Source organism: Oncorhynchus keta, chromosome 21, assembly GCF_023373465.1.
Source record: "Oncorhynchus keta strain PuntledgeMale-10-30-2019 chromosome 21, Oket_V2, whole genome shotgun sequence".
NCBI classification, from domain to species: Eukaryota; Metazoa; Chordata; class Actinopteri; order Salmoniformes; family Salmonidae; genus Oncorhynchus; species Oncorhynchus keta.
The window spans coordinates 20,125,703-20,147,020 of NC_068441.1; the positions used below are offsets into that span (position 1 = coordinate 20,125,703).

The 21,318-nt window shown below is 47.5% G+C and overlaps 1 protein-coding gene across 7 annotated transcripts in view; it reads left to right on the forward strand.

Moving 5' to 3' along the window:
• The window catches only part of foxp4 (forkhead box P4), a 211,449-nt gene extending 193,622 nt beyond the window's left edge, over positions 1 to 17,827 (forward strand). For 4 of the 7 annotated variants that reach the window (XM_052473433.1, XM_052473431.1, XM_052473435.1 and 1 more), the window contains exons 12-18: positions 2,233 to 2,464; positions 3,138 to 3,214; positions 3,572 to 3,673; positions 9,592 to 9,713; positions 15,477 to 15,543; positions 16,549 to 16,724; positions 16,799 to 17,827. In XM_052473433.1, the coding sequence (XP_052329393.1) occupies positions 2,233 to 2,464; positions 3,138 to 3,214; positions 3,572 to 3,673; positions 9,592 to 9,713; positions 15,477 to 15,543; positions 16,549 to 16,724; positions 16,799 to 16,952 (930 nt within the window). In that variant the 3' untranslated portion in view covers positions 16,953 to 17,827. The remainder of the gene's footprint in view (positions 1 to 2,232; positions 2,465 to 3,137; positions 3,215 to 3,571; positions 3,674 to 9,591; positions 9,714 to 15,476; positions 15,544 to 16,548; positions 16,725 to 16,798) is intronic. The other 3 variants (XM_052473437.1, XM_052473434.1, XM_052473436.1) reach the window with 1 other exon arrangement.
• Positions 17,828 to 21,318: the final 3,491 nt, after the last annotated feature.

A 21,318-nucleotide genomic window follows, 5' to 3' on the forward strand; every position in this document is an offset into this window, starting at 1 on the left:
TTTATAAAACACATTTATAAAACACATTCATAAAACACATTTATAAAACACATTCATAAAACACATTTATAAAACACATTCATAAAACACATTCATAAAACACATTTATAAAACACATTTATAAAACACATTCATAAAACACATTTATAAAACACATTTATAAAACACATTCATAAAACACATTTATAAAACACATTCATAAAACACATTTATAAAACACATTTATAAAACACATTCATAAAACACATTCATAAAACACATTTATAAAACATATCGCAGGCCATTCTAAAACTAGGCTACATGCTAACCAGACCGTGAACCATTTGTTTAGGATACACCTTGTTCAGTCATGTTAAGTCATTAGCTAGCTGTAGCTAACAACCTGGGGCACGTTCAGCAGAACGCAACGTTTTGGAACGGTCAGATAGAAATATGCTATGTAGAACAAACATGCCTCTCTGACATGTTGAATAAGGATTCCCAAACTGTTCACTCAGGCCTTAGCTCCCGTACTTTGTGAAAACTGTTGATACTGGTGATATTGTCGCTCTTTCATGTGCAATATCTATGTAGGCTGAATTAGGAATTTACATGGCCAGATAAATGTTCTATAATATAATATTAATCTTATATATGTTTGTCATATTTTTGTGATGTGACTCAAATTTGACTAAAATGAAAGGAAATTTAGTTGACTAAAATGGCCCAGTGTTTTCATCATTTTGACAATTACTAGACTAAATCATTAGAAGACTAGACTAAATGTAAAAAAGAGTGCCAAAATGGAAACTGTGTTGAGGGATGGAGCTCTGTGTCTCCGGGCAGGCTGGCTGGCACAGGCAGGGTTGTTATTAGGTATCTAATGAATATTTCATTATTCAGATTGACGAGGAGTCTTATTAAAATATGAAGATGTTGAAATTAATTGTCAATTACAAGTGGAGTGTCTTAATTTGAGGGGATATAAATGGTTGCAGTGGAGCAGCGGGGTGTGTGTGTGTGTGTGTGTGTGTGTGTGTGTGTGTGTGTGTGTGTGTGTGTGTGTGTGTGTGTGTGTGTGTGTGTGTGTGTGTGTGTGTGTGTGTGTGTGTGTGTGTGTGTGTGTGTGCGGAGCCAACGCAGGGCATCAGCTGTCGTTAGCACCTAATGGGAAATCAGGAAGAGGCGTGTTTTGTGTCGTCGTGGGAGACAAGCCTCGGGGTCAGCGATTTGAGGAAGAGGGTGGAGGGGAGGAGTCTTCAGAATTGCAACAAAGCTTGCCCTCAATTGAGAGGGTTGTGGTGTTGCCTTGGTGATGTGGCCGGGTTCCAAAGCTAATGAAGTACCTGTTTTACAGAGGGATGGAAGGAGAGGAGGGAAGGAGAGAGAGAGAGGGAGAGAGGGAGAGCGAGAGGGAGAGAGAGGGAGAGGGAGAGGCGGATTTCCAGAGCTAATGAAGTAGCAGTTAAACAGGCCTGACCCCTAACCAGTCCAAATGGTACAGACCACTCGTCTGGAGCAGACAGGGAGAGGACAAGTTGGGGGGGAGGAGGATTGGTTAGGACTGGAAAGACAGTGAAGGACAAATAGAAGGGAAGGTGAATGAGAGAAAAGGGGGAAAGAGAAAGAGGAAGGAAGACAGAGCTCTGTATAAGAAAATTCAGATAATGCTCGCACTCTCTTAATCTCTCTCTCTCTCTCTCTCTCTCTCTCTCTCTCTCTCTCTCTCTCTCTCTCTCTCTCTCTCTCTCTCTCTCACTCACACACATGTCCATGATGGTTTTAATTAGTTCTAATCTAGCAGCCCTTGGAAAAGCGTCCCTGAGTGACTCAGAGGACTGGTTTCCAGTTCCCATTGCTCCTGTGGGCTCTGCCTAATTGGGCCGAGCTGGGCCGTGAAGAGAGCGTGCCACCGCTGTGTGTGTGACCACAGAGGCCTTCACACACACAAACTCCCATTTCTTGCTTTGTTTTTCTTTTGTTCGCTGAGGGCTAATTGCAGTGTGTGTATGTGTGTGTGTCTGTGTAACTGAGTCTGAGGTCTTTGTTTTGCTGTTAATGATCATATGATAGATATAGTCTTTGTGCCAGCTGGGCATCACTCTTCATGTCTTTGTGTATAATGTGTCTGAGAGGGTTAGATAAGTCCAAGCAACATAGCTAACTGTCCATCCATCCTACCAGAGAGCAAGCTACAACCAGGAATGATGATGGTCCCTTTCGGATGATGTCACATCCTGTTTCCTTCCCCAGCTGAACCTGGCGTCCAGTGGCTCCCTGCTGAAGAGGGAGAGCGAGGTGTACCCAGAGGGTCTACCTCACCCCCCCACCTCCGCCACCGCCCCCATCACCCCGCTCCGCCAGGGCCCCTCTGTCATCAGCTCCTCCAGCTTGCACTCACACTCACACCCGCACGGCGTGGGACCCATACGCAGGCGCATCGCAGACAAGTTCTGCACCCCCATCGCCTCAGGTATACGAGAGGGTATGCATACAACCCTCAAAAACACACACTTGTGTACACACAAACATTTTAATATTTTCAAGCATACTGGTAAACACATGCTCACAGTCTTTCTCCCTGACTGACTTACAGACACACACACACACACACACACACACACACACACACACACACACACACACACACACACACACACACACACACACACACACACACACATATATATCCATGTGTAACGGCGTTCTTCGTTTGGTGAATGAGAGTCGGACCGAAATGCAGCGTGGTGGTTACTCATGTCTTTAATGAAAGGAAAAGAGCGATACATGAAATAACTATACAAATACGAAAACAACAAACGGAACGTGAAACCTATTACAGCCTATCTGGTGAAACTACACAGAGACAGGAACAATCACCCACGAAATACACAGTGAAACCCCGGCTACCTAAATACGGTTCCCAATCAGAGACAACGAGAATCACCTGACTCTGATTGAGAACCGCCTCAGGCAGCCAAGCCTATACAACACCCCTACTCAGCCGCAATCCCAATAATACAAAAAAAAAAACAATAGGAAATACAACAACATAAACCCATGTCACACCCTGGCCTGACCAAACATATAACGAAAACACAAAATACAATGACCAAGGCGTGACACCATGACTAATGTGGTGTGTGTTTTCTCTGTAGAGCTGGCACAGAACTGTGAGTTCTATAAGAACGCTGATGTCAGACCTCCCTTCACCTACGCCTCTCTCATACGCCACGTAAGTCTCCTGTCCTCCATTTATCTTCCTCTCTTCCTTTTCTCTTCCTGTCATCTCATTTACATTACATTTACATTTAAGTCATTTAGCAGACGCTCTTATCCAGAGCGACTTACAAATTGGTGCATTCACCTTATGACAACCAGTAGAATAGTCACTTTACAATAGTGCATCTAAATCTTAAAGGGGGGGGGGGGTGAGAAGGATTACTTATCCTATCCTAGGTATTCCTTAAAGAGGTAGGGTTTCAGGTGTCTCCTCTCATCTTCCTTTCCTCCCCTCTCTTCTCTCATTTTAGTATTGTGGTAGCTCCGTTGAGACTTTGTCTAATGTTGTTCCCTCTCTGTCTCTCTCTAGGCCATTCTGGAGGCTCCAGACAGGCAGCTGACTCTTAATGAGATCTATAACTGGTTTACACGAATGTTTGCCTACTTCAGGAGAAACACAGCCACATGGAAGGTGAGTCCACACACATTCCTACACACACACTCCTCCGCATACACACATGGTCACTCACCTACTATACATACACTGCATATCCACACACACACAGATTAGACAATATTCCTTCCCACACACACCCACACACTCTCACACACACTCGGCAGCCTCAAAAACTGACATGGCCATTGAAACACCAAGCTGTTTTGATGATTATAAGCCATTTTACCCACAATGCCCTGAGTGGAGTGTGTGTGTGCGTAAGTGTGTGGACTCACTCCATGTGGCTGTGTTTCTTTACAGAGGTGTTAAATTGACTTACCCCACCCCTCCCTCCATTCCTTCCTCCCTCTTTTACCCTCCCTCCATCCCTCCCCCTTCCTCCCTCCCTTTCTTCCCTCCCCCTTCCTTCCTCCCTCTTTTACCCTCCCTCCATCCCTCCCCCTTCCTCCCTCCCTTTCTTCCCTCCCCCTTCCTTCCTCCCTCTTTTACCCTCCCTCCATCCCTCCCCCTTCCTCCCTCCCCTTTCCTTCCTCCCTATTTTACCCTCCCTTCCTCCCTCCTTCTTTTACCCTACCTCCCTCCCTTCATCCCTCCCCCTTCCTTCCTCATTCTTTTACCCTACCTACCTCCCTCCCTCCATCCCTCCCCCTACCTCCCTCCATCCCTCCCTCTTCCTTCCTCCCTCTTTTAACCTCCCTCCCTCCCTCCCTCCCTCCCCCTCCCTCCCTCCATCCCTCCCCCTACCTCCCTCCATCCCTCCCCCTACCTCCCTCCCTCCCTCCATCCCTCCCCCTACCTCCCTCCATCCCTCCCCCTTCCTTCCTCCTTCTTTTACCCTACCTCCCTCCCTTCATCCCTCCCCCTTCCTTCCTCCTTCTTTTACCCTACCTCCCTCCATCCCTCCCCTTCCTTCCTCCCTCTTTTACCCTCCCTCCCTTCATCCCTCCCCCTACCTCCCTCCATCCCTCCCCCTTCCTTCCTCCCTCTTTTACCCTCCCCTCCCTCCCTCCATCCCTCCCCCCTACCTCCCTCCATCCCTCCCCTTCCTTCCTCCCTCTTTACCCTCCCCCCCGTTCCCCTCCCTCCCCCCCTCCCTCCCTCCCTCCCTCCCTCCCTCCCTCCCTCCCTCCCTCCCTCCCTCCCTCCCTCCCTCCCTCCCTCCCTCCCTCCATCCCTCCCCTTCCTTCCTCCCTCTTTTACCCTCCCCCTCCCTCCCTTCATCCCTCCCCCTACCTCCCTCCATCCCTCCCCCTTCCTTCCTCCCTCTTTTACCCTCCCTCCATCCCTCCCCCTACCTCCCTCCATCCCTCCCCCTTCCTTCCTCCCTCTTTTACCATCCCTCCCCTTCCTTCCTCCCTCCCTCCCCCTTCCTTCCTACCTCTTTTACCCTCCCTCCATCCCTTCCCCTTCCTTCCTCCCTCCCTCCCTCCCTCCTGGTCTTCTGAAGAGTTCTGTGAACTCTGACATGGCCTATGAAGACGGTTCCACTTAGCTCAGTGGAAACACATCTCACTATCACAGAGCCTCATTACAGTCACACACACACGCAATGGCTTCTCTCACACACACATTCTCACAAACACACTCTCGCAGTCCATGACACACACACAGACTCACACACACACCTGGCTGGACCTTGACAGTGTAGGTGCTGACCCATTTCTACTGAAGCCTCATTCTAATTTGAGTGTCAGTTCCTCCGGAGAGAGGGAGATTGAGCGAGAGAATGAGAGAGACAGATGAGAGGAGGGGTGAAGAGGGGGTGTCATGGCCCGAGCCTCGCGCTAATAGCCTTGAATTGGGAAGGGAGGGAGAGGGGGACTAAGGCAGGAAGGGAGGGCGATGCCAGCCTGGAATATCTTTGCCGCCTCATTTCACCTTTATGAAATTTTACAATGAATGTATTCTCCCGCTTCCTCTCCACCTAGGTCCGGCCCTTTAAATATCTACCTTTATATATTAATATATGTATGGAGTGTCCAGAGGTTTGGCCTGTATTAAGTATAGAGGAAGATGTATGTTCTTTAATGGGCCTGGTTATTTCATGAGGAGAGCTAGTGTCAGCCATGGGAAGTCATTGATCAGAGAGAGAGAGGGATGAGGGAGAGGGATGGGAGAGAGGGATGGGAGAGTGGGATGGGAGAGAGACGATGGGAGAGAGTGATGGGACAGAGGGATGGGATGGGAGAGAGGGATGGGAGAGTGGGATGGGAGAGAGAGGATGGGAGAGATGGATGGGAGAGATGGATGGGACAGAGGGATGGGATGGGAGAGAGGGGATGGGAGAGAGGGGATGGGAGAGAGGGATGGGAGAGAGGGATGGGAGAGAGGGGGATGGGAGAGAGAGAGGGATGGGAGAGAGAGGGATGGGAGAGAGGGATGGGAGAGAGAGGGATGGGAGGGAGAGAGAGGGATGGGAGAGAGATGGGAGAGAGGGGATGGGAGAGAGAGGGATGGGAGAGAGAGGGATGGGAGAGAGAGGGATGGGAGAGAAGGATGGGAGAGAGGGAAGGGAGAGATATGGGAGAGAGGGAAGGGAGCGTGGGATGGGAGAGAGGAAAGGGAGCGTGGGATGGGAGAGAGGAATGGGAGCGTGGGATGGGAGAGAGGGATGGGATGGGAGAGAGGGATGGGAGAGAGAGATGGGAGAGAGAGATGGGAGAGAGGGATGGGAGAGAGGGGATGGGAGAGAGAGATGGGAGAGAGGGGGATGGGAGAGAGATGGGAGAGAGGAGATGGGGGAGAGAAGGATGGGAGAGAGGGAAGGGAGAGAGATGGGAGAGAGGAATGGGAGCGTGGGATGGGAGAGAGGGAGAGGTGAACTGTTCAGTCAGAGAGCGTTAAACAGTGATTTAATTTCTCCAAGGTTCTGAATATGGTTGAGAACTGCTTTTTATGGGTAGAGAGCAGGGTCACATTCAGTAGAATATATTACAGCAAAATATAATTTAAGAGTCTGTCTTGAACGTTTGGTACCAACGTGGTACCTTTAAGAATTCCAATATCACATTGAGGACAATATTTGAAGACTGTTCGCTGAAAGGTAAGAACTACACATCTGTTGTGTGGGCACTGTGACACACACACGCGACCTCTGTAACACCCCTACCCTCCTCTCCTTACCCCCAGCCTCATCTTTACCCCCTATACCTCCCCTAGCTGTACCCCTACACCTCTCCCAACTCTCTCTCCCATCCCCTCTCTCCCATCCCTCTCTCCCACCACAGGCCTTACCCATACCTCTCTTTTCCACCTGTCAACCTTCTCCCCTTTCCCACATTTACCCTTACCCTTCTCTACACCTCTCCTCGCCCCAACCTCTGCAGGATGTGTTGTGTTTATGTGCGTGTCTGCTGGGTGTGTGTGTGACGTGTGCTGTGACCTGCGGTAAATGACTGCTAATGTTTTAACTGTGCGAATTAGGCTTTCATCACGGAGACAAATGCAAATAGCAGAGAATAGCAGAGGAGCAGCAATGGCGGGGTGGCGGGCTGAGATTGGGGTCATACTCATTTACAAAACGGAGCATCACGGCTTGAAAGAGAGGGGGTGTGAGGAGGAGAGGGGCGGGGGGTGGTCTGGGGCTGATTATGGTTTGTGTAATTATGTGTGTGTGTGTGTGTGTGTGTGTGTGTGTGTGTGTGTGTGTGTGTGTGTGTGTGTGTGTGTGTGTGTGTGTGTGTGTGTGTGTGTGTGTGTGTGTGTGTGTGTGTGTGTGTGTGTGTGTGTGTGTAATTACGGTGAGGAGTGATGCACGCTCTGCCTGTCCCTCCCTCACGGATTAAAAAAGCGTGTCAGAGAAAATATGCAGGATTTAATTATAGACAAATTAAAATTGGTAATGAAATTGGGCATGAACAAACTACAAACAGCAGATGAAAAGGGAGGACGGTCCCTAGGGGAGTGAGCTGCAGATAGCGGTGTGTGTGTATGTATGTGTGTATGTAGATTGTGGCTGATTAAAGACGTTTTAAAATAAAACTAGGGAAGGAGATGCACATCCTTGTCTTATTTCCAGCTACAGACAGAATAGTGTGTTTAGTGTGTGTGTCTCTGCCGGGCTCCTGTGTTTAGTGTGAGTGTTTAGTGTGTGTGTCTCTGCCGGGCTCCTGTGTTTAGTGTGTGTGTCTCTGCCGGGCTCCTGTGTTTAGTGTGTGTGTCTCTGCCGGGCTCCTGTGTTTAGTGTGTGTGTCTCTGCCGGGCTCCTGTGTTTAGTGTGTGTGTCTCTGCCGGGCTCCTGTGTTTAGTGTGTGTGTCTCTGCCGGGCTCCTGTGTTTAGTGTGTGTGTCTCTGCCGGGCTCCTGTGTTTAGTGTGTGTGTCTCTGCCGGGCTCCTGTGTTTAGTGTGTGTGTCTCTGCTGTGCTCCTGTGTTTAGTGTGTGTGTCTCTGCCGGGCTCCTGTGTTTAGTGTGTGTGTCTCTGCCGTGCTCCTGTGTTTAGTGTGTGTGTCTCTGCCGGGCTCCTGTGTTTAGTGTGTGTGTCTCTGCCGGGCTCCTGTGTTTAGTGTGTGTGTCTCTGCCGGGCTCCTGTGTTTAGTGTGTGTGTCTCTGCCGGGCTCCTGTGTTTAGTGTGTGTGTCTCTGCCGGGCTCCTGTGTTTCGTGTGTGTGTTTAGTGTGTGTGTCTCTGCCGGGCTCCTGTGTTTAGTGTGTGTGTCTCTGCCGGGCTCCTGTGTTTAGTGTGTGTGTCTCTGCCGGGCTCCTGTGTTTCGTGTGTGTGTTTAGTGTGTGTGTCTCTGCCGGGCTCCTGTGTTTCGTGTGTGTGTTTAGTGTGTGTGTCTCTGCCGGGCTCCTGTGTTTAGTGTGTGTGTCTCTGCCATGCTCCTTTACAGGAGCCATTAGTTGACTTCTTTGTCTGAACAAGTTTTTGTCATATTTGATTCTGTTCAGAACAACTTCAAATAACCATTACAAGGTTCTCTTTTCAGGCAGCTCTCTACATGCTTATGAAAGCAAATGATCTCCTTCTCTCTCCCTCTGTGTCTCTATCTGCCTCTCTCGTCTCTCTCTCCCTCTGTGTCTCTATCTGCCTGTCTCGTCTCTCTCTCCCTCTGTGTCTCTATCTCCCTCTCTCGTCTCTCTCTCCCTCTGTGTCTCTATCTGCCTGTCTCGTCTCTCTCTCCCTCTGTGTCTCTATCTCCCTCTCTCGTCTCTCTCTCCCTCTGTGTCTCTATCTGCCTCTCTCGTCTCTCTCTCCCTCTGTGTCTCTATCTGCCTCTCTCGTCTCTCTCTCCCTCTGTGTCTCTATCTGCCTCTCTCGTCTCTCTCTCCCTCTGTGTCTCTATCTGCTTCTCTCGTCTCTCTCTCCCTCTGTGTCTCTATCTGCCTGTCTCGTCTCTCTCTCCCTCTGTGTCTCTATCTGCCTGTCTCGTCTCTCTCTCCCTCTGTGTCTCTATCTGCCTGTCTCGTCTCTCTCTCCCTCTGTCTCTATCTGCTTCTCTCGTCTCTCTCTCCCTCTGTGTGTCTCTATCTGCCTGTCTCGTCTCTCTCTCCCTCTGTGTCTCTATCTGCCTGTCTCGTCTCTCTCTCCCTCTGTGTATCTATCTCCCTCTCTCGTCTCTATCTCCCTCTGTGTCTCTATCTCCCTCTCTCTCTCTCTCTCCCTCTGTGTCTCTTTCTCCCTCTCTCGTCTCTCTCTCCCCCTGTGTCGCTATCTCCCTCTCTCGTCCCTCTCTCCCTGTGTATCTATCTCCCTCTCTCCCTCTGTGTCTCTATCTCCCTCTCTCGTCTCTCTCTCCCTCTGTGTCTCTATCTCCCTCTCTCGTCCCTCTCTCCCTCTGTATCTATCTCCCTCTGTGTGTCTCTATCTCCCTCTCTCCCTCTGTGTCTCTATCTCCCTCTCTCGTCCCTCTCTCCCTCTGTATCTATCTCGCTCTGTATCTATCTCGCTCTGTATCTCTATCTCCCTCTCTCGTCTCTCTCTTTCCCTCCATTTAGAATGCTGTGCGCCACAACCTGAGTCTGCATAAGTGTTTTGTGAGGGTGGAGAACGTGAAGGGGGCCGTGTGGACGGTGGACGAAGTGGAATACCAAAAGAGAAGACCACCAAAGATGACCGGGTATAAACTCATCACACACATTTATCTGCCTGCTTGCCCACCCTGTCTCTCATCACACACATTTATCTGTCTGCCTGCCCACCCTGGCTCTCATCACACACATTTATCTGTCTGCCTGCCCACCCTGGCTCTCATCACACACATTTATCTGGCTGCCTGCCCAACCTGGCTCTCATCACACACATTTATCTGTCTGCCTGCCCACCCTGGCTCTCATCACACACATTTATCTGTCTGCCTGCCCAACCTGGCTCTCCTCACACACATTTATCTGTCTGCCTGCCCACCCTGGCTCTCATCACACACATTTATCTGTCTGCCTGCCCAACCTGGCTCTCCTCACACACATTTATCTGTCTGCCTGCCCACCCTGGCTCTCATCACACACATTTATCTGTCTGCCTGCCCAACCTGGCTCTCCTCACACACATTTATCTGTCTGCCTGCCCACCCTGGCTCTCATCACACACATTTATCTGTCTGCCCACCCTGGCTCTCATCACACACATTTATCTGCCTGCCCACCCTGGCTCTCATCACACACATTTATCTGTCTGCCCACCCTGGCTCTCATCACACACATTTATCTGTCTGCCCACCCTGGCTCTCATCACACACATTTATCTGCCTGCCCACCCTGGCTCTCATCACACACATTTATCTGTCTGCCTGCCCACCCTGGCTCTCATCACACACATTTATCTGTCTGCCTGCCCACCCTGGCTCTCATCACACACATTTATCTGTCTGCCTGCCCACCCTGGCTCTCATCACACACATTTATCTGTCTGCCTGCCCAACCTGGCTTTCCTCACACACATTTATCTGTCTGCCTGCCCACCCTGGCTCTCATCACACACATTTATCTGTCTGCCTGCCCAACCTGGCTCTCATCACACACATTTATCTGCCTGCCCACCCTGGCTCTCATCACACACATTTATCTGCCTGCCCAACCTGGCTCTCCTCACACACATTTATCTGCCTGCCCAACCTGGCTCTCCTCACATTTATCTGTCTGCCTGCCCACATTTATCTGTCTGCCTGCCCACCCTGGCTCTCATCACACACATTTATCTGTCTGCCTGCCCACCCTGGCTCTCCTCACACACATTTATCTGTCTGCCTGCCCACCCTGTCTCTCATCACACACATTTATCTGTCTGCCTGCCCACCCTGGCTCTCATCACACACATTTATCTGTCTGCCTGCCCACCCTGTCTCTCATCACACACATTTATCTGTCTGCCTGCCCACCCTGTCTCTCATCACACACATTTATCTGTCTGGCATTTATCTGTCTGCCTGCCCACCCTGGCTCTCCTCACACACATTTATCTGTCTGCCTGCCCAACCTGGCTCTCCTCACACACATTTATCTGCCTGCCCACCCTGGCTCTCATCACACACATGTATCTGTCTGCCTGCCCAACCTGGTTCTCCTCACACACATTTATCTGCCTGCCCACCCTGGCTCTCATCACACACATTTATCTGCCTGCCTGCCCTGGCTCTCCTCACACACATTTATCTGCCTGCCTGGCTCTCCTCCCACATTTATCCTGGCTCTCCTCACACACATTTATCTGTCTGCCTGCCCACCCTGGCTCTCCTCACACACATTTATCTGTCTGCCTGCCCAACCTGGCTCTCCTCACACACATTTATCTGCCTGCCCAACCTGGCTCTCCTCACACACATTTATCTGCCTGCCCAACCTGGCTCTCCTCACACACATTTATCTGTCTGCCTGCCCACCCTGGCTCTCCTCACACACATTTATCTGTCTCTGCCTGCCCAACCTGGCTCTCGTCACACACATTTATCTGCCTGCCCACCCTGGCTCTCCTCACACACATGTATCTGTCTGCCTGCCCAACCTGGTTCTCCTCACACACATTTATCTGCCTGCCCACCCTGGCTCTCATCACACACATTTATCTGCCTGCCTGCCCTGGCTCTCCTCACACACATTTATCTGCCTGCCCACCCTGGCTCTCATCACACACATTTATCTGTCTGCCTGCCCACCCTGTCTCTCATCACACACATTTATCTGTCTGCCTGCCCACCCTGGCTCTCATCACACACATTTATCTGTCTGCCTGCCCACCCTGTCTCTCATCACACACATTTATCTGTCTGCCTGCCCACCCTGGTCTCTCATCACACACATTTATCTGTCTGCCTGCCCACCCTGGCTCTCCTCACACACATTTATCTGTCTGCCTGCCCACCCATTTATCTGCCTGCCCACCCTCTCATCACACACATTTATCTGTCTGCCTGCCCACCCTGGCTCTCATCACACACATTTATCTGTCTGCCTGCCCAACCTGGCTCTCCTCACACACATTTATCTGTCTGCCTGCCCACCCTGGCTCTCATCACACACATTTATCTCCCACATGAATCCGCCTGCTTGCCCACCCTTTCTCTGATGATAAGTGTGTGTGGGTGATGTGTGTGTGAGGTTATAGGTGTTGGCATGTATAATTGCGTCATTATTACTAGTGATGCACTGATATTACATTTTTGGCCCTTACCGATATCCAATATTTTCCTTGACCCAAAAAACCTGATACCGATAACCGATATTTAAAATGTATATTTATAATTTTAGCAGACTTTTAAGAATTCTAGTACAGTTAAATAGTTAACACACACACATGGACACAGCAGTCTAAGGCACTGCATCTCAGTGCAAGAGGTGTAATAGGTCGGCACACAAACACCAGCTTCGTCCGGGTTTGGCCGGGGTAGGCCGTCATTGTAAATAAGAATTTGTTCTTAACTGACTTGCCTAGTTAAATAAAGGTTACACACACTGACCAAAGAGTTATTTTGTTGGCATTTTCGTATGTCCCCATTACCAGTAAAACAATCAAAACCTATTTCTTTCACTTACTTGCTGTGCTGTTTCGTTGCTCAGTCAGTTCATTCTCAACCAGGATTTCTATGGAACGCCGTTTGAGTCTTTGCGTGTCAAAAAAGATACTATTTAACACTATTTGACGTGTCAAATAAGCTTGTTGGCCAATCAGGACCTGAATATGACTGCACCTCACATAATCATTTAAAGGGGTCATACATTTTTTACGTAGTTATTAGTATTTCATAACGGTTCATTGATACCTATGCTATGATGCTGATAAAGTTGTCTCGTGCACCTACAGTGCTGGTCATTACAAAAAAACTAGCTAGCTGATCGATGCAAACAATGTTCTTCCCCAAAAACATAGAACGATATAATCTGTTTCAGTAGCTATAGTTAGTTAGCTAAATATATAGATAGGTGTCATCATCTAAATAACACTCATTTATAAGACAGTTCTTATTTGATTATTGGTGGTCGGACCCATCTATGTGAAGCTAGCCACAATAAGGATTAGCTGCAATTGTGGTTAGCCTTCAAAATAAAAGTACGGCATAATTCTACTATTTGTATTCATTTGCATTACTGTCAATGGCATACTTTTATTTTGAAGGCAAACCGCAAATTCCACTATTGTGCCTAATCATTAACGTGGCTAGCTTAACACATAACCTGGTGCGGTTGAGCCTCATTAGCCAGATGAAGCTAAATGGCTGCTTATAACGTTATCTTTGGGCAACAGGGTTAAGTAGCTGGCTAGGTATTTATTTTCATGAACTGAAGTTCAATTTCAATCGGCAGTGGCAACCAAGCTAATACTTACAAGGATTCCTAAATCATTGCTGAGAATAATAAAATGACTGCAGGTTCTACTGGTCATTGTTTTTGGGCTGGTTGTGTTGGTGCTAGCTAGGTACCAAGCTAAACCTAGCTACACCAGAAGTTTTGGTCAAACAAATGATGCTTTATTACCAACACAGTATTGTAAACACATCGTTTGTGTTTTCTTGTTTGCAGAATGTTTTGTACAGCTTTGACAGTGCTACTGTATCTTTTTTTACACGTAAAGACCCAAACAACGTTCCATAGTATGTATGTTGTGAAGCAAATGGCAGTGATGTCAGGATGAGCCTGCAGGAAGGGTACCACATGAGGGAGGAGGATGTCTTCCCTGTAACGCACAGCATTGAGACTGCCTAAAATGACAACAGGCTCAGTCCGATGATGACACACCGCCCCAAACCATGACGGACCCTCCACCTCTAAATCTATCCTGCTCCAGAGTACAGGCCTCGGTGTAACGCTCATTCCTTCGACGATAAACTCAATTCCGATCATCACCCCTGGTGAGACAAAACCGCGACTCGTCAGTGAAGAGCACTTTTTACCAGTCCTGTCTGGTCCAGCGATGGTGGGTTTGTGCCCATAGGTGACGTTATTGCCGGTGATGTCTGGTGAGGACCTGCCTTACAACAGGCCTACAAGCCCTCAGTCCAGCCTCTCTCAGCCTATTGTGGACAGTCTGAGCACTGATGGAGGGATTGTGCGTTCCTGGTGTAACTCGGGCAGTTGTTGTTGCCATCCTGTACCTGTCTCGCAGGTGTGATGTTCAGATGTACCGATCCTGTGCAGGTATTGTTACACGTGGTCTGTCCCTGCGAGGACGATCAGCTGTCTGTCCTGTCTCTCTGTAGTGCTGTCTTAGGCGTCTCACAGTATGGACATTTCAATTTATTGCCCTGGCCACATCTGCAGTACTCATGCGTCCTTGCAGCATGCCTAAGACACGTTCACGCAGATGAGAAGGGACCCCGGGCATCTTTCTTTTGGTGTTTTTCAGAGTCAGTAGAAAGCCCTCTTTAGTGTCCTACGTTTTCATAACTGTGACCTTAATTGCCTACCGTCTGTAAACTGTTAGTGTCTTAACGGCTGTTCCATAGGGGCATGTTCATAAATTGTTTATGGTTCATTGAACAAGCATGGGAAACAGTGTTTAAACCCTTTACAATGAAGATCTGTGAAGTTATTTGGATTTTTACAAATGATATTTGAAAGACAAGGTCTTGAAAGGGGGACGTTTTTTGTTGTTGCTGAGTCTAGGTATGCACGTCAGCTTTGACAGCGGTTTTGCACATCGGGGCGTTAAACTAGACATTCCGATATGTTCACCCCTAATTATTACCAAGGGGTTAACTCAGGAGTCAAATTTAAAGGCCTGCTCTGTCAGTGTGTGTGTTTCATATCTAAATGTGTGAATGTGTGTGTTTCCCATTCTACGTATTTGTGGACACCATTACTGTGCTGCTGTCTATGATGCAGGGTGGAGAGAGGTTTGTTTAGCGTGAAGCGTGTGTCAACAAATCTTCACACACGGAAGACAGAGGCTTGTTAACATGTGTAACAAGATTTTCAATTCCAACTGCCAGAGAAATCAGGCCATATTACACAATCAAACACACACACACTTAAATACACACATGCCTGCACAGCCGATATCAGAGACTGGGAACCGCTGTTGTGGGTGTGTTAACAGCATCTGTTTACAGTATGTGTGTATGCTTGTGTGTGTAGCGGGTGCACTTGTAAGTTGTTTTTGGCTGCAGCTGCTCCTTTACACACATGCACTCAACATGTGGGCAGCAGGTAGGCTAGCGGTTCGAGTGTTGGGCCAGTAACTGAAAGGTCGCTGGTTCGAATACCTGAGCCAACAAGGTGAAAAACCTTTCAGTTACTGGCCCGGCCCTCTTAACCGCTAGGCTACGTGCTGCTCTGTGGCTGACCCTGTAAAAACAACCCATCTCACTGCATCTACCCAGTATACGTGAGATGTGGTTAATTCTAATCTCCACCTATTTCTTTCTCCCCCCTCTCTTTCGCTCTCTCTCTAGGAGTCCTACTCTGGTGAAGAATATGATTTCAGGGCTGGGCTTCGGTTCCCTAAACGCCAGCTACCAGGTTAGTGTACACACCTACACACACACTAGTTAACAAGTCAGGGCTATTTAGTGACACGTGCACACGTCCAGAACACTCCTCCCCACATGCACACACACACCTCCCAACACACGTACAGTGGTTCTTCCTTTAACATGCTGCAGCACAGCTGGCGAGATGCCGCAGAATTCTGTGGCACATTATTTAAGTGTCAGCCATTGTTGCCAGAATGACGCAATTTGCCACAAATTTACCACAAATGGTCGCGGCTCCAAACTTTTAAAGGAAGAACCATTGTAAACATACACCTTTACTCCATCCGACTATGACTCAGATTACTTATAGAATCAACTATTTGTCAATTAACGTCACTGCATGAAATTTGTGCCTGTCCTAGAAAATCAATTTCAGTCACTCCTATCACATGCACACACTCCCTGGGCAAACCAACCAGCAATGAATGGTCTCTCACTTTCAGTCTTTCTCTTTCTCTACCCCCTAACCCACCCGCTCCCCACCACACACACACACACACACACACACACACACACACACACACACACACACACACACACACACACACACACACACACACACACACACACACACACACACACACACACACACACACACACACACACACACACACACACACACACACACACACACACACACACACGCCACTAAACCCTTGAGCAGTGAAGTGTAGTGTGCAGGAGCCCCCTAGTGGTTGTATGTGGTAATCCTGAAGAGTTAGTCATCCAGGCAACACTGCTTTAGTCTTCAGCATGACTGATTATCAAATCAACGTTTATTCGTCACATACTCAGTTTACAGCAGGTACTTGCTGAGTGAAATGCTCAGCAAGTACTCAACAGGACTAAACAGTCAAAGCATCTGTGTTACTAAATAAATACGTGGGTTCTTCTTGCTCATGGATCCATAAATACTTGAAGTCAATTGTGATGTATGTGAGTGTCTTTTAATGTAAATCTGTGTGTTCCTGTGTGTGTTTGTGTGTGTCAGGCGGCCCTTGCAGAGAGCAGTTTAACTCTACTGAACAGCCAGGGCCTGGTTAACCCCTCATCTGCCGCCAGCCTCAACATGCTGCATGGGATGGGTCATGATGATGTCAGCTCCACTGTGGAACAGGTCAACAGCAACGGCAGCTGCAGCCCTACACTCAGCCCACAGCAGTATGGGTAAGACACACACACACAAACACACTCCCTCTCTCTTTCTCTGTCTTTCTCTAACGCGTCCCTCTGCCTTTCAGACACCAGGTCCATGTGAAGGAGGAGCCCACTGAGATCGAGGAGGACAGCCGCTCCATGTCGCTCATGGCAACTGTCACTCAGAACATGGCAATGCCTAGCGATCGCGATGACCGCGATTTGGATGATGAGCTTCCCACCGAGGAGCTGGAGTAGGATTGGATGAGCTGAGCCAGTGGACGGGACTTTGAGGTTTAATCCCGCCTGCTCCATTGGAGTGAAGCGAAATGATGACCACATAAAAAAACAAGATAGAGATAAAAAAAAAAGATAAAGATCATGATTTTTATAAAGCAAGAAACCAACAACATTGACAAACAGGGTTAGACCTCCATTACATACCCACGCAAAAATAACACTCTGGAGCATTGCTTTATTCCCACACATTTTCACCCACCTCACCCCCTCCTCCTCACCCCCTCCACCCTCACCCGGTGAGCAGCGTATTGTCAGAGAGACAGCTCTCAGTGGTGATATGGAGGGAGGGTCCCCTCTCCTCTCTCCTCTCCCTGTTGATTCACACAGATGGTCTGCCCGCCCTACAGTCCTTTAGTGCTGGTAGTTTGATGTTCACACCACTACAATATACATACAGGTGTGTGTGAGAGAGAGTGTGGAGAGACACACATCAGATCATGTGTATATATTGTTTGGAACAGTCACCAGGAGGTGTATAACTCTCCTCCTCTTCTCCGGTCATGTTAGTTTCTTTTTCTTTTCTTCCTTTGCCTGAAAGAACTGCTGGGCTTTGAGATGGAAGGAAGAACAGTGGTTTTCTCAAGGATTACCCCACCTGCTCACACATCAGAAACCAAGCTTACAAACCAGTCAGTGATCCATAGGTGGGACTGAGACTGGATTGCAGGATTCTGCCCTATGCCCACTCTCTGGCTATTCTCTGCCCTATGCCCACTCTCTAGCCATTCTCTGCCCTATGCCCACTCTCTAGCCATTCTCTGCCCTATGCCCACTCTCTAGCCATTCTCTGCCCTATGCCCACTCTCTAGCCATTCTCTGCCCTATGCCCACTCTCTAGCCATTCTCTGCCCTATGCCCACTCTCTAGCCATTCTCTGCCCTATGCCCACTCTCTAGCCATTCTCTGCCCTATGCCCACTCTCTAGCCATTCTCTGCCCTATGCCCACTCTCTGGCCATTCTCTGCCCTATGCCCACTCTCTAGCCATTCTCTGCCCTATGCCCACTCTCTGGCCATTCTCTGCCCTATGCCCACTCTCTAGCCATTCTCTGCCCTATGCCCACTCTCTGGCCATTCTCTGCCCTATGCCCACTCTCTAGCCATTCTCTGCCCTATGCCCACTCTCTAGCCATTCTCTGCCCTATGCCCACTCTCTAGCCATTCTCTGCCCTATGCCCACTCTCTAGCCATTCTCTGCCCTATGCCCATTCTCTGCTCTATGCCCACTCTCTATCCATTCTCTGCCCTATGCCCACTCTCTGGCCATTCTCTGCCCTATGCCCACTCTCTAGCCATTCTCTGCCCTATGCCCACTCTCTAGCCATTCTCTGCCCTATGCCCACTCTCTGGCCATTCTCTGCCCTATGCCCCTCTAGCCATTCTCTGCCCTATGCCCACTCTCTAGCCATTCTCTGCCCTATGCCCACTCTCTAGCCATTCTCTGCCCTATGCCCACTCTCTAGCCATTCTCTGCCCTATGCCCACTCTCTAGCCATTCTGTGCCCTATACCCACTCTCTAGCCATTCTCTGCCCTATGCCCACTCTCTAGCCATTCTCTGCCCTATGCCCACTCTCTAGCCATTCTCTGCCCTATGCCCACTCTCTAGCCATTCTCTGCCCTATGCCCACTCTCTAGCCATTCTCTGCCCAAGCCAGACAAGACTCTCTTTACTCATTATGACAAACAAAAAAAGAAGACATTGTTTCCCCCCCAAAAAGACCCTTTGGTGCTTTACTCCTCCTTCATGTGTGATAGAGTGATGGGCACAGGCCAACCAGAGAGAGAGAGAAAAAGAGAGGGAGGAAGGAGAGATCATCCACACAGAGATATCTGACTAAAATAGTTTATGATTATGGAATACAAAACATTTTATATCCAAAAAGTGGTGGCTTTTTCACTTCCTTCTTTCTTTGATGTTATCTTCATTTATTTTTTAGGATTCATATTTCCATGGTGATATAATTCTGTTTCAAAGTGTATTTTGTAAAAATGCATTGTTTCTTTAGTTTTTAGTTTTTATTAACTCTGCTTGTTCACACCATTCCAAACTAGTATTGGTGGCAAAGAAAGTACAGTATTGTCCCAAAATTCCCCATACCCCAGCCCACCATGAATACCTTTCTGTGTGTCTGGGTTTGCCCGTTTAGATGGCAGGAGATTGAGGATAGCACTTAGGATCGAGGGCCTCAGCTCCTGAGAACACTCACCAATAATCCCAACATTATCATCCATTTGTATTATTCCTTTTGAACTAACTTTCATTCCTTTTTATTTTATCTTCTCGTAGTTAGTTGAGAAACATCAGCTGTGATACAAAGCAATGCTTGAAAAAAGACATTATGACAGTCAGAGAATACCTCACCCCACAAATTTCTGCCCGGAAGTGTGTGCAAAATGTTAAAGAAGAAGTAAGGGGGGATTCTTTGTGTGGGACACCAAAACGTGGCAACTCTGCTCAGTTTCATTTCAAAGTTCTATTGTTACTGTAGTTACTGTATAGAAGCTGTCTGCAATTCACTGTGTGAGTTGAACTCAAAGGAATAGCACGTGAGATTTAAAATGTTTTGTTTTCAGTGAGCATAAAAGCATTACCTTCTCTGCAGTGCCATACCAAATTTAAACACATTATTTTTTATGTATTTTCTGCTTTTTCTCCCATTTTATTTTTGTTACAGGTAACCAAAGAAATGTGTAGAAAACCAAAAACCCTGTAGTTTATTTTTCCCCTTTTGAGTTTTTCCTCTAAAGAACTGGCCAAAAGACAATAAACATCTGACATTTAAATTATTATTGTATTATCGTAACTCTTACATTGAATTTGTTCATGACAGTACTGACCATTCCAAAAACCAAAGTATAAAATGCTAAATATAATTTGGTGATGTTAAAATCTTTTTTACATATGTTTAACTGGTGCAAATGACGACTAACATTAGGCATGCTATGGTTGAAGGCCAAAAACAGTATTAGATAAAGAAAGAAAGCACTTAGGATTTAAATCTCTATCTCTCCATGCTCAGGCTACCTGTGTTTCAAACACAACCCTATGACAGGCTCTGCTGTAGGCAAGCCTGAGATGGGATTCAGGGTTAAAGATGACAAATAATGATCTTACCCTCATTAGGCACTTGAACACAACATTTATATACCTTTATGTGACACTAGAAGCCAGCAAAAAAAGAAGTGGGCTGTTGTCAGTTGTCCAATAACTGGGATACCGTGTAAAACAAAAAATACATTTGTATTGCACTGTAATAATGCATGTTTTGATTAATGTCCTACACCAAAACAATATTTTCATTGTGAAACTCTATACATTCAAACATCCCTTTGTGCTATGCAGGAGAATGTCATTTTTCTCACCCGGCTCCCGGTTTGATTGAATAGGACCAAAAGTCCCATTGTCTAGCAGTGAGCAGTTTACTTAATGTACTTTTCTTTACTCCTCACCTACAGTATAGTCTAGCAGACACAACAGTTTAACAGATACCAAAAAGGACAGGTGTTATAATAAATAGGAACAAAATGATATGTTTCGCTCTTATAATGTCTTCATGCTCTCACATTGCTATAGAAACACGTTCATAATCCCCTAGTCTGTGAGTAGTTGTGATAGAGACTGTTTGAAGCTGGCTGCCATTCCAAACATCACATCAGTAGACAAACAGAGGGTTTTTCAGAACAGACATACCATTATGACCATTTGTGATATTTACAGCAAAGAGAGAACAACTGACAAATGACAAAATCATACCAATGTGGAAGGGGCACACCAAGGGACATGTCAACTTATGTCTTTTTTCTAAAACAACATTTGGGAACAGTTTTGTCAAATCAACTCTTGCACCATTGTCTTTGTTTTTTAATAAAGGAGTCTTTGTATTGACTTCCTGTGTAAAACAGCACTGTTTCCTGTATAAGTAGCGTTATGATGCTTCACGTCATCAGACTGATTTATAACAAACAAAGTGGGAGAGGGACACCGAGAGTAAAAACCAAAAATAACACTACCTCCTTTTCAAAATGGTTCACAATAAAAGCAAATGGGAGACTGGAGACCAGAAATATGTCTGGTTTTAAAAAAAAAAAATCTTCCTCAATAATAATAGTGAAATATACCAAAACACAGCTTACTGTTAATACACATTAAGTGGGGCTGAAAAAGCTTGTCTGGCTATCTGAACTCCAAATTCACGAGCGTGAGCGCAAAAACAAAGAGATGTTACAACAACATTACACCCCGTTAAAGATAGACTACCTCTCCTAAAACACCAGATAACTGGTGCGTTCTCCTAAGAGTGAAGAGTGAAGTGGTCACCATGT